The sequence below is a fragment of the Drosophila ananassae genome, chromosome XR (assembly GCF_017639315.1).
Source record: "Drosophila ananassae strain 14024-0371.13 chromosome XR, ASM1763931v2, whole genome shotgun sequence".
Lineage (NCBI taxonomy): Eukaryota > Metazoa > Arthropoda > Insecta > Diptera > Drosophilidae > Drosophila > Drosophila ananassae.
This window is the reverse complement of record NC_057932.1, coordinates 3,817,450-3,835,508: the sequence shown is the minus strand read 5'-3', so window position 1 is coordinate 3,835,508 and position 18,059 is coordinate 3,817,450. Positions and strand designations below refer to the sequence as shown.

Sequence of the window (18,059 nt, the reverse complement as noted above, 5' to 3'; positions counted from 1 at the left end):
TTTACTTATTGGTTTTTTTATTAGGTTTATTTTTAAAATCTATATTTCAAAGTATTCGATATTCATATGTCATCATATTGATGAAATAAAAAGAGAATTTAGTTATACTGATTACTTTTATAAAGTTTCCGCAAATCAGTTTCATGACCAGTTTCACGACCCATAGAAATACAAGTTAAAACGAAAAAAAATTCAAATTTTTCAAACTCTCAGTCAAAGCGTTAGTAAATAACCTGATAGAATTTAAACAAAAACAAGAAAGGAAAGCTAACTTCGGGCGGAGCCGATGTTGATATACCCTTGCAGTTAGGTAGCAGCTTATATTATTATATATATATTGAATCGTATATAGTTGGCCGATCCTTATCAGAATTTTACCCTTAAATCAATTTTCTAATAAAAATGATGGAGAGAGCCCCAAGCATCTTTAAAAATAGAAAGGTTGTTTGTTCAGCTGAACATTTCCGATTGTTGAGTTGTTGGCAGCTATAGGATATATTCGGCCGATCCTTATGAAATTTGGCAAATCAGATTATTTTGCCCAAAATCAGTACCAAGCCCCATTTTTCTAACTTAAAAAACCCCAAAGTTATGCCAATTCCGATCGTTCTTTGACAGCTATAGGATATAGTCGGCCGATCCTTATAAAATGTTGTACATACGATATTTTGGCCAAATATAACATGTGTGGAAAGTCCCAGAGTGGAAAGTTTCCGATCAATCAGTTATAGTATATAGTTATATATATAGTATACTAGCTGACCCGGCAGACTTCGCACTGCCAGCTGTTGTTTTTTTCTTCTTTTCTTAACAAAACTTCTTTTGTGACTTTTTCTTGAAGCTTCTTTTGTGATAAAATTTAAAATTTTTCAAACTTAAAAATATTATCTGATACAGTAAGAACTGAAGATAGCTAAAGTAAAGTTTCGTGGAGCTGACCAAATAAATTAAAATACAGTACTAATTACAATTTGTGACTCTGAAATTTTTTCGCGATCGCGATTCACTTTTGTTAAATTTCGAAACGCGACATTAGATCCCCCAAAGCGCACGCGACGAATAATTTGATTGGATTTGAACTTTGTGGAGCGGGATAAAATTTAAAATTGACCCTTTTTCGTTAGAAACACACCTAAATTGCTTTAAATTATAATCACATTGACTGATTATAATTTAATATGAACTGTATTGAATAGCAATAGATAAATAATAATCATTTTTAATCCCAGAAACTAAAGAGCGTAAAGGAGCTGGTGGTGGGACCATTTGTGGCAATTTTATTTTGCCTTTAGCACAACATAATCCAGTAAATTCACCAGTGTACTTTAACGCCTTACAATATTTACAAAGTGTTTTCATTTCCGCTATTGTTACTGTTTTGTCGGCACAATAATCAATTGCCGGATCATAGTGGAATGCAGCTCGTTCAAGAATCACAGAAGCACTGCGTCTGCGGATTCGCTCATTTTCATTATGTCTAGCTTGCTGTTGTTGTGTTTGATGTACACGAACTCGTTGCATTCTAAGCTTATCTCCTACATTGTCACTCACTAAAGAACGCAATTCTGACATAGCAATACGACTATTTTCTTCTGTCTGTCTCTGGTCATCAGTGCGGCTAGCACGTGAGGTAGCTCTTCGCACATTTAATTGACTACGACGACCTAAGTCTTCTCCTCGGCATCGTAAATTGTAATTAATCAAATTGAGAAAATATCCCGCGAAATTTGAGAAGTAATAAAATTTCAAATAAAAATTTTTTTCAATTTTTTTCACAATTTTTCAGTGAACACAATATCGGTTTGTCACATAAAATTAACTGAGCAGAGAACAATGAGTAGCTGTCAAACAATGTATCACATACCGGCGCCTACTATTATTGTAGTCTCCATTTTGTTTAAAAAACGTTTGTATGGGAAATAGAAAAATGCTGTTTATAGATTTTCCCGGCAATCATTCCCGGTTGATCGTAGAAGGGTGAAAATTGAGGATTGTATGTATTTTTGTATGTTGTATCATAAAAAAAGAGAAATTAAAAATTTTGCCTAAAAAATAAAAATAAAAATTTAGGGGTGGACTACCCCTAACATTTAGGGGGATGAAAAATAGATGTTGGCCGATTCTCATAGATACCGGATAAGCACAAAAAATTTCATCAAAATCGGTCAAGCCGTTTCGGAGGAGTAAGGTAACGAAAACTGTGACACGAGAATTTTATATATTAGATAGTATATAGCAGCTATAGTATATAGTCGACCGATCCCAGCCGTTCCGACTTAAATAATGCCTGAAAAAAATTTGGAAAACTGACAGACAGACAGACGGACAGACGGATATGCATACATATATCGACTCAGGGTCACGATCAATAATATAGTATAATATAGAATATAGAATAAAGAACATAGAATAATGTATACTTTACAAGATCGGATCGGATATGTCTCCTTCACTGAGTTGCACATTTTTAACCAAAATTATAATACCCTTTGCAAGGGTATTATAAAGACAGGCTTTTAAATAAATATAAAAGAACCTGTAGCAGCATAGATTTATCAAGATACTTAATAGCTCGGTTAGATTTCACCGTGCAAAACGGCGAACGTTATAAAAATTATATTCGCCGCTGTCGGATTCAGTTCATTCAGAATCCAAAGCAGTTTTATAACTTTGTAAACACTAAGCGTAAGCATGTATCTTTTTCTTTATTACTTACGTTTAAAAATTCTTCTGCGACCTCAGATCAGGTTATTACCGATTTATTCCCAAAACTTTTTTAAATAACTTTTTAGCCTCCTAAAACCGCAGATCAGTCATACAACATTCAACCAACAACTCGTTTATTCTTTCCTTAAATCGAAGGAATCTTCATAATTCCTCTGCATAAAAAGGAACAAAATCTGATGCTGCCAACTAAGGAGGCATGTCCAAATTGTCAGCAATTTAAAAGTTATTCGAAAAATTAATAACTCCTCATGTCTGCATAGTTTCACTAAGCTCCACCACCACTTATTTAATAGAGTTGAAATCCTTTGTCCTTTGTTTAATAGATGGCTTCCGAAAGGGACTTAAAGCTGATGTTATTAACATAGATTTTAGTAAATCATTTGATTTAGATAATCACTCACTCCTGTTAAGTGAACTGAATCTTTTGCGATTTCCTATAAATACAATGCTGGGTGTCGTTTTCCTAAACAACCTTATTAATGGTGATAATGCTATCATTTACTAACATGTTTAAAGTTTAACGTTTCGAATAGAAGGACTATAAACTTAAGTCCTCTATTCCTAAGTCATTGTAGTATGCACAGCATGATCCCCTTGGTGTTTTATGTTTGAACTACTATGGCCTCTATCGCATTAATTCGCTTTCATCCCTTTTAAATATGAAAACACCCATTTTTAATACTTTCAAGGGCGCAGTCATTCTTCATTAAACATTAACTAACTCGACTTTATTCCTGCGATTGGAGCCGTACATTATGCGGCAGAAGGAAGTACGGTGAAGTACAAATTTTAAGTGCAGCCAAGCGGCCATTAAATCAATCAGCTCAATCTCAAGAAACTTGAAAACTGTCTCAGAATATTACTGGCCTGGCTACTCCAGGTGTTAGTAACACGGGAATCTAAGATCCACAAATACGAGAACACAACGGATCGAACACGGGCTAAGTGTGTCAGAATTCTTCGGATAAAAAATTCGACATTCGTCTCAACCTAACCTAACCTATAGTTGTGAACATGAGTTCTCTATTGCAAAATAAAATTTTGTGTTGATACCTGCCAATATATTGAATAGTATACTTACGCAGTGCCTGTTGATAAATCCCGTTTAATTTGGTTTACGTCACGAGTGCGATGCATTTTAGTGGGTGGTACATATAAAGAGCTATCATTGGTTGCACTACTAACATTGCGGATAGAAGTCGAAGTTGCTTTGTCGCTTTCTGCAGTGCATCTAGGTTTTTCTGTGTTAATATCATTTGAGATTGTCCCAAGAAGTGTCGATAACGGTAAATTCTGTGCAATCGTTGCTACAATTTCATTTGTGCCATGACGGCGAAAATCCCGAATCTCAGTTTTAGTACTATTTAAACCACTGTTTGAGCAGTCGGATACACTTTCATTAGAGCTTGATGTTGATGCAGTCATAATAGAAGAATAGTTTTTACCCAACCTGTATGAGTAATGGCCACTTTTGTTGGGGTATTGCTGCTGTGGACCAGAAACATCATTACCCAATAAATTATCTTTTGGGGGTTTTTTGAAAGTCGTTGGTATAGTTTTTTGAGCTAATATATTAGCTGGTATCGTTTCAGAACTAGAAGTACTTGCAAAAAAGTGAGTACCGGGGCCAGACTGTGATCCCATTGATGATGCAGTCCTTTCAAATTCTGGATGGCGCATATTATTGGAACTGCTTGAAGGTGATGCTTGAATTCCGAGATTTTGTATCTCACTATTAGTAATTTCATAAGAAGACAAAACGACATTATCGGCACTTGAACTAGTAGCAGGACACTGTAAAGTTCTATCTTTTTGCATCATTGTATTTGTGATTCCAATTTTTGATTGTCCTATTTCACCTGTGCTATGCAAAGTTGATAAATTACTTCCCGAATTATACCCATATTTAACAACATTTGGAATACTCTGCAAACTTGATGACATTGTAGGTTCAGTATAATCCGGTTTCATTGCTACTCGATATATTTTTTTTTGGGAAGGATACTTTGCACAACAAACTGTATCTCCTTCCAAAGATTTTTGTAACTGAGACGCTCTAGGCATTCGCTTTGGTGGGCTGTGTCTACCGGTATGGTTAATTTTTAGGGCACTGGTGGATTCTGAAAATGTTTCCTTACTGTTGGGACTAATTTTAAAAATCCGATCATAGTTATCAATCAATATATTGATGACTATGTTGTTAAATTTAATATCCAATATGGCCGCAACTGATTCTTCCCGTGGTCGCAATAAAGTTGGTCCAAACACTACACCAAGATTGAAAACCGACATCTTATTTTTTTCGTATTTCCGTGAAACTCTGAAAAAAAAGTAAAATTAATAGATTGGCTAGTATAAATCAAGTGATCACTAGAATAAATCAAGTGAGGCTCTTGAGTTACAGAGCGTGTTCGGTAGAAATTTTCCCCATTTCAAATAAAAAATCAATGCCCTTTATTCCCAAAATTCTCATAGTAGCGGAGCGGGGTCAACGACCGTGGTCTGAGATGCACGATGAGTTTTCCATAAGAAAATAGCTTTACGGTACAAACAGTCGCACATTATGAACAAAGAATTCTCATATTCATGCATTGCTCTCGAAAAAAAGGACTATTCATAATGCATTAGGCAGATTTGACTGCAGTTATGAGAGATGCGCTATAAAAAAGTATTCAACAAAATTTAAGATGAAATAAATTATGTAATGTACAAGAGGATGCTGGTGTAAACGAAAAAAAAGAAGATAACCTCAAAAATTTTATATTGCATTTTATGACCTTCCACGAAAACCCAATTCTCATACTTTGCTGTCCACCGTGCGTTAAAATTGATTTCAAAGAAGAAATTGATTTGTGTCAATGTCGGACCTTAATGAGGGTAATCTCATGCTAGTAAAAACCCAAGTCAATGATGAATAGTTTATAAACATTACGGATCTCACTGATATATGCAAAATAAAGTGTTAATTCTATGAGGCCCTCAATTTGATAAAGCCCGTTTTTTCAGTTTGTTCGAAAGATATTTAGCTCTACGACTTATAATACGAAAGGGACCAAACGTGCGAAGATCCCTCGGAGGCACATTAAAATTCACACTCAACACACTCAATCCGTGCCGAGTCAGCCTGGCTGGCGGTCCGGTATATAAATTCTGCCCAGTCTCTAACGGAGGGCCTGCGGTAAGCCACCCATTACCGCCAACATGGCGGCATCTCTGGCCCAAGTGCCACGATGCCTCGTTCCGGTCCTTCCTTGATGCCTCCGCAGAGAATACGAAAAGTCGCATTCTACTCGGAGTTATCCATAAGGGTTATCCATAAGGTAAGGGTATCCCCGAAGTCAAAATCCCAAGTGAATCCCAAGAGATAAGTGAAGATGGGTGGATGGGTAGCAGCAAAGTGCTTCGAGCTTTTGGCCAAGGAACCAGGCCCCCCTCCTGTCTGCAAAAATGGGGGTGATTCCAAGGCAGTGTGAAAGTTATAGAATTCGATGACGAGCGGTCCGAAGAGCTGTACAAAATGGCGGTAGACGAACTAGATGTGAAATTAGAGCCTGCATTTTAGCTTAAAAGCACTTTAGCATATTTTTGGGCCTTTTATTATTGCAAATCGAAGGGAATTTATTGATCTGATGCTAGTATCGAAACAAGTTCTAAGGTTCTCCACAGAAAAACCAACTGGGTCAAATATTATCGAGTCCTATCCAATATCCTTCTATCTACACCATTTCACCAAAACCATCAGACTATCCACAAACCGTGAAAATCCTGAACACTCTGGTACAAAGTTTCATTCAAGCCCAAGAACAAAACCAAATAAGCGAAATAGCCCATCCTGGTGTTCTACAGAACTAGCAATCCTCCAGACGAGAAGCAGAGCCCTGTTCAATAGGGCTAAAGCCAGAAATGAAAAGATACTCAGGACCCAATACAAGGCTTCCTTTGCCTCTTAAAAAAAGGCATCCGAAGCGCACGGATTTAATTTTCTGCACGAACATTAAAAAACCACAAATTGGTCAGCCCCGACGAATACCTGCATAAATCCAATAAGCAGGATTGTCACAAATTGGCTCTCGAATATCTATAACAGATCCCATACGTTAGGTAAACTTCCGCAGCCGTGGCTCAAATCGCGGGTCGTCTTCATACCAAAATGGCAGGCCAACTGCCGGATATCCCGCCAACTCTTGCCAAATATCTCAAAGAAAATAACATCCCAATTACTAGACGGGCAGAACCCGCATCAGCACGGTTTTATAGCCACGGCTTTATAAGAGTTATCACGGGGAACTGGCTAGTGGGAACACATGCTAGTCGAATGAATTCACCCCGCAACAACTACTGTCGCTGGTGTAAGGACGAAGAAGAGGTAGAAACTGTTGAGAATCTTCTATGCCCAGCCCTGCAGTGTTTCAGACTTCTACCCATAGGTGATAGGCTCTTTTCCAGCATCTCGGTGAGGTCAGAAACAGTGGCGTAGATAGCTTTTTGATATGGGGGGGGATATGACTCAGAATAATATCCTGTTTTTTTGTAAGTTTTATTTTACACTACGATAATAATCCGCAATCTGCGATAATAATAATAATAATGCTGTACTGTACAGTCATCGCGTAAAAATGTGTTCTTTTTCAATTTTGAGATTATATCATCTTATAATTCTCAGACCCAAGGGGGGGGATTGATCCCCCTGATCCCCCCCCTATCTACGCTACTGGTCAGAAATACGCAAAACTCATTCCTTTTCTCCAAAATGTAAACTAGACAAAGTCAATTGGGATCTCCAAATGCGAAATTTGCTTTAACTTTGATACGACCAATGACTTAAATTTGTTTATCGCCAAAACAATAAAAGACAAGTATACCAACATAAATCTCCAGTTTCACTTTTAGTGAGCTTGAGTATGTACTTCAGTAAGCGAAAAGAGGAAACTCTCAGTATAGATCGGATTTCATATCCAATGCTTACGCTGTTTCACTCTGAAGCTAGGTACCGCCTATTAGAAATGTACAACACAATTTTCGCTTGAGGCCTCTACCCCCATGAGTGGAAATTCGACAATTTTATCCAAATTCAAAAACCTAATAATAAACCAACTTAATTTTAGACTCCCCTGATCTACTCCCTTTTCTAAGCAACACCCTGGAAAAAATGGAAAAGCCTATTGTGGTTTATCACAAAACATAAACTTGTTAGTTTCCACCAAACTGCTTTTGAAAAACTATTGATTCCCTTCTGCATGTCCATTATTATGCATCTGATGACGGTATTGGATTAACTTTCCCGGTGGGGGGTACTTCAAAAGACCTTCATTTTAGCGAAGGCTCACATGATCAACCGTTCAATTCGAGTAAGAGTTAGCCACACCCTATCTAAATTCTATAGTATCCACAATGGCATCCCACAAGGTGGTATTGTTCAAGAACACCATCCAGTCCTGAAATAAAATCATTCTCAGCCATAAAAGTGTAACTTTTTATTTATGCAGACTGTTGAGCGATCAGCTTTTTGATAGCGACCGAATTAAAGACGAGATTCAATTGTTTATATTTAATTTATTGAGCTAATTCCGCACAATAAAACAAAAAGCGGCCCGTCAATAACAACTCTTCAACTACAACAAGAAGAAGAACAGCTTTGGCGCAGAAGCTCTTCCAAAGCTCCCAAAAGCGCATGCGCTACAAAAATGACAACAAAGTGCATGCGAATCTGGGAGTCAAAAGAGAAGATTAAATGCCGCTGCAGAAGAACAAATTATCAATATTCTAATTAGCCTATCTGGTGGCTGCTTAGCCCAACATCCTCCCCCCTATTGAAGGGTGGGCCTTCAATAACAATTTTAGAAGGGCAGCAGACACGTCTTTTTCATTAAGAAGATTTAGAACTCACAGGGCGAACAAGGCACACCAACTTCTTCCAAACTCTTGACCATGCATTGCTTTATTTTGGACAACTGGGAGGCAGTGACCTAATTGGATTTGGCCAACTGACAATAGGTTGAAGAACAGGCTGGCTCCAATTAGCAGGTCCACACCTTGCGGTCTGTGGAAGTTGGGATCAGCCAGCGCTACGCCGTGAGGAATCTTCCATTTCGAAATATCAATTTTAAGGCTGGGCTGACAGTCCGCAATATGAGACACTATAACCGCCTCTAGGTTCGCACAATATGTGGTTAGTCGAGACTTCACACACACATTAACGGAGGATCCATCCGTAGCAAACTCAGTGCCGCCGAGACCGGCGACCGCTACACAGCTTTTGGTGCGACGAAGCTGAAGTTGACTTGCCAGCCGCGATGAGATAAGGTGAACTTGTGAACCAGAGTCCAATAACACCCTGCAAGGCAGGAAGGCACCTGATCGACCACGGATGAGGATATTGGCGGTTGGCAGAAGCACTTCAGTAGGGCGATCCTGCGTCAAGACCGTGTTGATTGACTGGGACGGTGGGGTAGCAACGGCAACACCAACGGCGGAACCCAAGCTTCGTAGTGGTGGGGAATTGTTTGAGCTGGACAGCTGCCCGCAATGGTGCAACAAAGCATGATGTCGGCGATTGCACTTTGGGCAACGGGCAGCTGAACATCCGCGTGCAAAATGACCATCCTCCAAACATACAAAGCAGCGGGTCAGCCGTCGCACTTCGTCGTACCGTTGACTAAGTGGCAAGGCAATGAAGCTTGGACATGTAGGAAGCGGGTGCGCCAAAACACCATACAGGGCGCATAGAGCTGGACGGGCGTTGATAATCATGCATGACGATCGGTTATTCGAAGATCTCCCTCGGCCCACTTGGTTAGATGGTGGATACGCAGCCAAAGAAAAGTCGACGCATTCAAGAGTCCGGCACCTTTGCTCCAAGAATCGTGCCATGGACTCCCAAGACGGAAGGCTGTCGTTGTTTCCGGCGAGAGTGTCTTCCCATTTGGCTCTTGTGGCCGGATCCAACTTCTGAAGGACAATCTGGATGAGCAAGCATCCTTGGATCTCGGCAGCTGATCCGGAACTCATGAGAGCCCGCATATGCCCATTGAACCGATCCGACAGCTCCCGCAACGTAGCAACAGAACCTGGCTCGACCACACGAAGCTGTAGGATCTCGTTGATGTGAGACTGGAAAATTAATCGCCTATTACTAAACCGATTGCGCAATAGGTCAAGAGCCACATCGTAGTTCGCGTCAGTAATTTCCAGCGCTCTCACCGTCTCCAAGGCTGACTCGCGCAGGCATGAAATGAGCCACCGGAGCTTTTCCATATTTGTTAAATGCGGATGGCTGTCAATCGTGGCCTTGAACAGGGCGAAGAAATCCGGCCAGTCAACATAGCCGCCGCTAAATGTTGGCATCGGCAACGCTGGTAAGGAGGGGGCTGGCTTGTATGGCATGGGTGAGACACCGGCACCGTCGAGAAGTGTGGAATGGGCAGCAATTCTAATGGAGTGCTTGGCAACCTCCACCTGAATGTCCACCTGCACATCAGTCGCCAGCTGCGAGAATCTCCAATAAAGGTCACTCCCGATCTCGCTGAAGTTAAGCTCCTCCAACTCTTCTTGAAGCGCGGTGAACCGCTCACGCAAACGCTTCTCCACTGACTCCAGCGCCACAATGGTGCCATCCTCATTCCGCGCTGCAGCCTTCACCTTATGATGCAGCGCCTCCATCTCCTGGCAGGTCACCTCTGCTCTTCTCCGCAGCATCCTTTCCCGGCTTGCGGCAGCAGATCCAATAGTTCCACATCCAGACTCCATCCCGCAAATCTCCAGCGGGTGTGAATCAAATCGAAAACCAAGAGATGTTTGTTATTTTTTTTTTTTGTTTATGAGGTTTTCGTACCGCAGTTTTTTCAGTTTCTCGGGCAATTAAACTGATTGAACTTCGGGCGCGATCACGTCGGGGTCACCAATGTTGAGCGATCAGCTTTTTGATAGCGACCGAATTAAAGACGAGATTCAATTGTTTATATTTAATTTATTGAGCTAATTCCGCACAATAAAACAAAAAGCGGCCCGTCAATAACAACTCTTCAACTACAACAAGAAGAAGAACAGCTTTGGCGCAGAAGCTCTTCCAAAGCTCCCAAAAGCGCATGCGCTACAAAAATGAAAACAAAGTGCATGCGAATCTGGGAGTCAAAAGAGAAGATTAAATGCCGCTGCAGAAGAACAAATTATCAATATTCTAATTAGCCTATCTGGTGGCTGCTTAGCCCAACACAGACCATGGCATAATCTTTATCAAATGTACGAACACTACTACACTAAAAATTAGGATTTAGGATTCCTGGGGGAATATTTCCGGTGCAGCCCTTGGCATTTTTACATTTTTTTTTTTAAAAAAAATCTATATACACAAACAATTATCGTACAATAACAAAGATATAGAACGCGTTCCGTTTTTTAAAATCCTTGTCTGACACTTAAAAAAGTAGCCTTAAAGTATCAAAGGAAATTCACAGTCCAATCTGTAATATTTAGATGTAAACACTTGATAAAGATACACATATAAAGACTCCAATCACAATGTTTAAGCAGTAATTCAAGCAAGTTACTCATAAATTCTCCAACTGGAAATAGCTCAACACCGACAGTTCGAAGTCCGACGCCACAACCACCTTTGCAGTGGCTGACAAACGCGGCTCAATCGGTTCCAGGGGCCGGCTACCTTACCATCTCACGGGATTTACTGTGGAAGCAGTAGCTTTCATAAAGGATATTTAATTTTCCCTCGAACTCAAGGAAAACAAGAAAAGAAAGCTATCTTCGGGCGGAGTAGAAGTTGATATGCCCTTGCAGTTAGGTAGCAGTTTAGATTTTTATAAACATATTGAATCGTATATAGTTGGCCAATCCTTATGAGAATTTCATCATCAAATTAATTTTCTAATAAAAATATTGGAAACAGCCCCAAGCATCTTTAAAAATAGCAAGGTTGTGCCATTTCCCATCATTCAGTTATATGACAGCTTTAAGATATAGTCGGCCGATCGTTATAAAATATGTAGATAAGATATTTTGGTCGAAAATAACAACATTCTAACTTAAAAAACAACGAAGTTATGGCATTTCCGATCAATCAGTTAAATGGCAGCTAAAGGATATAGTCGACCGATCACGGCCTTTCCGACTTATATACTTCTTGCAAACAAAAGAGTGTGTGCAAAATTGTCGATAGCTCTAAAACTGAGAGACTAGTTTGCGTAGCAACAGCCAGACAGACGGACATGCTTGTATCGACTCAGGAGGTGATCCTGATCAAGAATATATATACTTTATAGGGTCGGAGATGTATGCTTCACTGTAATCGTAAGGATTGGCCGTCTGTATCCAATAGCTGCCATATAACTGATTGATCGAAAATGCCATAACTTCGTTGTTTTTCAAGTTAGAAGGATGGGAGTTTCAGTGGATTCCTCTTTGGGCAAAATAATTCGATATGCCAAATTTCAAAAGGCCAACTATATACGATCCGCTATATATCTAATAATATAAGATGCGTGGCGCCACCTAGCGTACTGCGACTCAACTGCAAGGGTATATAAACTTCGGCTCCGCCCGAAGTTAGCTTTCCTTTCTTGTTTAAAATATCATTTATATTGTGTAAAAGTGTCTCACATGCCAAAAGTACTGGCCTTACTGCATCTGTCACTGAGGCTATTTCCCGCCGTGTTAGCCTCCATTATCGTGCAGTGAGTGTCGGGTACTCAAAGACGAAATGCGATCCTTCATGCGGCAGACCAAGAGAGGGTTTAAAGAGTTGATCGTTGGTTTGAAGAGTTGAAAACTCAGTGCACTGGATTATTAATTCAATAGTTTTCAGCTTTTGAATGAGTCTCCAAAGCGTAAAAAATCGTCTATTAGGGATTTTGAATTTTGATCCACCCGCAAAGATGCAGCCGCTTATTTCCCTTGCTACAGGAAGATCCGGAAAATTTCGCCTCTCGATCCCACCTGTTAGGCAGATATTTGTCTCCCGGGTAGCCGTTGTCTATCAGTGGTACATCTCGGCTAATATCAAAACCAAAACCAAGGCCGTTATAAGAGTGGAAGATACTAGGAAATATAAACATTTCGCCTGGCATCTGGCCAGAGGACATATTCGTATAGACGTGCCCGACCTCTGCGAAGAGGAGGAAGAGTCTTAATCTCTATTGACTCCAATTTCGCTTCTAAAGAGGTAAAGTTACCAGAGGTTGGTAAATATATATATATATATATTTATATATATGTAATATATACATAGATGGTGTATATTCCACCATCTTCCCAACCGCCTACATACTGACATCACTGGTCTGCTGTTCAGTCGGTTTCCAACCTTATGCGCGATAGTGACCTACTAGTAATTTTTGGTGATTTTTATTTACCAGAACTCACTTAGTCAAATGATGAAAACTCGCCAATTTTATCTCTTTCAACTCATCATTATTTCACTGTGGGCATGTTTGACATATGTTAAGGTTAAATCAATGCTAGAATTTCGTTCGTAGAAAGCAACCAAGACTTATTTTTTGTATTTGATCCTGATGGTTCCATTCTTTCGAGAGCTTTGCCCCTCTCAAACCCTGAATATCCATATCACCCTACGCTTGAGGTTTCAATCGAAACCATTTCTGGTGTCGATCAGAAGTCACCCCGCGTGACAAATAAGATTCGCTGTTTCTGTAAGCCAGACTCTCACAAACTTAATAGCTTTTATGATAAATTTGGTTGGTCCGATATTTTGGTATCCCTCCATATAAATGTCACTATTGGGACTTGTGCCGCCATCAATTATATAACTAATAAGTTCTCTTAGTGAAACTAACCGCCGCGGTCCACTTATTGCTCGTTATCAGCAGTTTCATCGGCGGATGCGTTTTTGGACAGTTCCAATCCCAGTACAGATGGATAGAGCGCCAAAAATCCCATTGTCTTTGGGTAAACCCTAAGGCATTGAAGCGCGGATGATTACCCCGAAAGGGAGAAATACGTCCGAGGTTTTCCCTTGGAAATTTCCAGGCTGAGTGTAATAGCCTAGAATGGTGTTCCGGTAGTTATATTGTGATTAGCCAATAAGAAAGTCTTTTTATATTATATAAATATAAAAAATATGTGAAAAGGGAAATCGTTTATCGATATACAAGGTGAGTTCAAAAGTGAAGACAATGCTGGTTTTATGATTCCAAGGGTATTGTCCACAAAGAATTTTTTCCACCCGGCCAAAACGTTAATGAGGTATTCTACCTTGGAGTTTTGAATCGTTTGGTGCGCCGTATTCGACGTGTGGATTCGAAGATGGAAGTTGTCGTTTGTTGCACGATAATGGGCCGTCCCATCGATCTACACTTGTGACCGACTATTTGTCCAAAAATCACATTTTAAGCCCCAACCTCTCCCCGTATTCACCTGATATGGCACCGTGCGACGTGTATAGTAGCACCACATCACCAAAACGATCCTTAGCAACGAGAGAATTGACGGCGGTGGACCCCTCGGGAGAGGGGTTTTGGCCTTAAGCTAGCGAATTGCCACCAAAATGCATCAGACTATGATGCCCGCTGCCCCTATGGTGCCCATAATCCAAGGCACTTACGGCATAAATCCAGTCGCCTAACTTCGCCTAAACGATCCTCAGACGACAAGCTTGAAAACCTGGACTGGAGTTTATTATGTGAGAATGACCATCTCCAAAGTCCTCGCGCGGTTCCCACTGCATACGTACAGCCCACCTCCCGTCCAACCGACCGAGGGACGCAGCCGCGTAACGGACGGCTCGCAGGAATAGATCCGAGATAGTATAAGAGAACAGTAGGAGTAAGATATCAAGAGGAAGAGTGTTGTACATATAAGGCGTTTAGTATAAGGGATTTAAGATTGTTAGTGAAGCAAAGTAGTCCGAACATAATACCCTGAAAGAATCGTGTTGGGCATATGTCGAACTATGGCTGAGGAGTAGAGGTCGAAGGTTTCTAGTCCTTCTGCTAGGAACGTTAAAATTAAAGCTTGGCTGTCTACATTTCCATAAATAAGATTATATAGAAAGTTGACACCCAGCATCGTTTTACGGTTTGTTAATGATGGTAAGTTGATTAGTAAAAGTCTACTATGATATGAGGGGAGGTGAAGATTTGCATTCCAATTAAGTCCCCAAAAAGCGAAAGTCAGGAAGATTTTGATGAACAGATTCTATGTGATCTCGGTGTACTCCGTATTGAGGAGTGAATTAGTTAAGGCAAGGGGCAAGTCGTTAATAAGCAGTGTAAAAAGTAGGGGTCCAAGATGGCTTCCTTGGGGCAACCCAGATGTGGCGCGGACTAAACGCGAGGTAACATCTTTAAAGAAAACACGTTGGGTTCTCCCTGATAAGTAGCTCGAAATCCTGATAAGAAAATCAGTTGGGAATCCCAAAAGACTGAGTTTACTTATAAGAAGCAAATGGTTAACAGAGTCAAATGCTTTACTTAAGTCAGTGTAAATGACGTCTGTTTGTAAGCCATTCCGGAACCCATCCGTGATAAAAGACGTTAGCTCTAATAAGTTGGTAGTGGTGGAGCAGCGCTTCATGAAGCCATGCTGGCACAGAGTTATTATTGAACTACATAGGTGTTGCAAATGTGGAGTGATAAGTTTTTCAAAAATTTTTGGAATTGCTGACAATTTAGAGATGCCTCTATAATTTGCAGCGTCGGAGTTTTTTCTTTTCTATGCAGCGGAATAATGAAAGATTCCTTCCACATAAGGGGAAATATCGAAGTTTCCAGCTATAGATTAAAGAGTTTAACGAGCGGTTTGCACAGAGCCTCGGCGAAGTTCTTCAGAACACAGCCTGTTACTCCATCAGCCTGGCGATCGAAAGATGGGCGAAATATAAGGTTGGCTGATTGGATATTATAAGTGTAAGGCTGAACTGAATTGCTGCTAGGTGAATACGTTGTTTGAAAAAACTGTGCAAAGAGATCGGCCATTGCCTGATCAGTGTTCGCATATGAGTTCTCAAACGTAGGCAGTGGAGGAAAAGATGCTTAGTGTTTACAAAGTTATAAAACTGCTTTGGATCCTAAGGCAGCGGCGAATATAACTCCTATAACATTCTGCGTTATGAACGGTGAAATTGGACAGAGCTACTAAGTATCTTGAATAACTAACTGTACAGCCAGATAATCTATGTTTATTTAAAAGTCTACTCATACTATTCTTTAAATTTATAATGTACCTTGTATACCAAGGAGGATTCGTTAAAGCGGACAGATATTTCCACTGCACGCAAGCGTCGAAAAATATGTTCAAAGTTAAATAAAATTTTTTTATTGCGAATTTATATCCTTGCATGACAGTAAATCAGACCAATCAAATTCCGAAATTAACTTATTTAATTTCATAAAGTCAGCCTAAAGTCAGCCAACGGAAGAATTGAACTTTATGAGATTTAAGTATAGGCTTAAGGTAAATTAAGCAATTTTTTGTATATAGCGGACAAATGTGTCCAGTAAGTTGGCGGTTCGAACGAAGGTGGTATGTACAAACAGGTAACATACAAAGATTGATGGACAAAGTGATTTTAGTGCAAAGAAATTCAATGTCACCAAACTCTTGTGACCTCTTCAGAAGCGAATTTGGAGTCTACAGAAATTAACACTCCTCCTCCCATTATTTTTTTTCACCGTACTTGGCTGATGTTCTTGGACTAAAATGTTCTTTGGCCAAAAGCTTCCGACAGCCACAAATCGTCTTGAACATCTGCGAGGGCACACGTATTTTGAAAGATGACGTGTGCCTGGTGTATGAATATTTAAATTTTGTAATGTCCACCACCTTTATGTCGACTTTTGTTTTGGCTTTGATGTAAGCCGAGATATCAATCTCAGAAGTATCAGGCTTGCCGGAAACAAAAATATGTTTCGATAGTGGGATCACCTGCAAGGGTTTTGGTGCCGCCGCAACTAGTACAGCGGCATCAGTACTTACCAGGGGTCCGGACGGTTGATTGCCCTGTTTGGTGACTGATACAGGGGTTTGAATTATTGGGTCTGGGATCCCTTGAAGCGATGCCACAGAGGACATATCGGACAATTGCTTATTAATCCTGAGATATTCGGAAGCCGAATTGTTCTCAGGTCCGGCCCTTGGGGTGGCCAGAGATATAAGCGGCTGCATAGTTGTCGGCTGAGCAGGCTGAAGATTATTCGCCACATGCACATCACTAAAAGAGGATTTTTTACGCTTTGGAGACTCGTTTAGTAGTTGAAGACTACTAAACTGTGTATCGAGCGCACAGAGTTGGTCATTGATTTTCGAAAACCACTAATTAACTCCTTGAAACCGCTTTTAGTCTGCCTCATGAACGATCTCATTTCGTCCTGAACAGCACGACAACCGTCACAGCAAAAGTGAAGACCAGACCTACGCGAGATTGCATCCGAAACTGAGGCCGGGAACCCGGCACTCTTAGCGTGTAAAACGTTTTTACAAAACCCGCAGAGGAGATTGTCCTATTACAAGACTTCAGCGCACACACGAGTTTAAATTCCATGATTATTAAAAATTAAATAATTAATTTATTAAAGATTATTAAAAATTAAATAATTAATTTATTAATATTATTTGTTTTTATTATTGAGGAATTTTGTACCACTGTACCAGGGAAACCAAAGAGGGAGATTAAAGAGAGCATTTAGTGCGAGTTAGTAAAATGCAAAGAATAGAGATAAGAATCTCTATTGAGCGAGAATAAAAGCAATAGAATAGCAGCAACACCGTAAGAGATTAAGAAGCAGAGCAGGGCTATGTTTGGAATGAAAATTAATCAAATTAATCAGAAAAAAATCAGAAAATTAATCAGATAGTGGTACTAACAAAAAAAAATCTTTACCGACTCGTAGTCCATCACTCAGATTTTCTAAGGACTTATTGAACGACCCTCGTATGTGGTAGAGAGTCTCTAGATTGTAGTTCAGACATAAAACCCATAAGGGACATATTTTGAATAAAAATAGCAAAAGAGTAGAGGATGAAAGATTCCACTTCTTACTTCTACTCCTTCCATGACTACTTCTTACTCTAATAAGAACGTTAAAACTTTAAGAGTGTTAGAAGTTGCGGGAAAACATGGTCTACTATGGTAGGAGGGAAGGTCTTCTAATTAAGGAAGATAATATGCATTCCAATTAAGTAATTTAAGGCGAGAATCAGGAAGTTCTTTGTACAGATTCAATGTGATCGCACTGTGCAGTGTAATACAGAGTATATTGACCACTCCGAACAATCGATCCTTATTTAATTATCGGCACTGGTCATTAAATTCTTTCGAGCACCTTTTAATAAAAACAAGCACACCGATGGTGTTTTATTAACGATGG

The 18,059-nt window shown here is 40.0% G+C and overlaps 1 protein-coding gene across 9 annotated transcripts in view; it reads right to left on the bottom strand.

Moving 5' to 3' along the window:
• LOC6502589 (rho GTPase-activating protein 26) overlaps nt 1-18,059 on the bottom strand; it is a 323,527-nt gene that overhangs the window by 33,130 nt on the left and 272,338 nt on the right. For 8 of the 9 annotated variants that reach the window (XM_044717279.1, XM_044717277.1, XM_044717278.1 and 5 more), the window contains one exon: nt 3,809-5,047. The exons of the other annotated variant lie outside the window; for it this stretch is intronic. In XM_044717279.1, the coding sequence (XP_044573214.1) occupies nt 3,809-5,047 (1,239 nt within the window). The remainder of the gene's footprint in view (nt 1-3,808; nt 5,048-18,059) is intronic. 9 annotated transcript variants of the gene reach the window in all.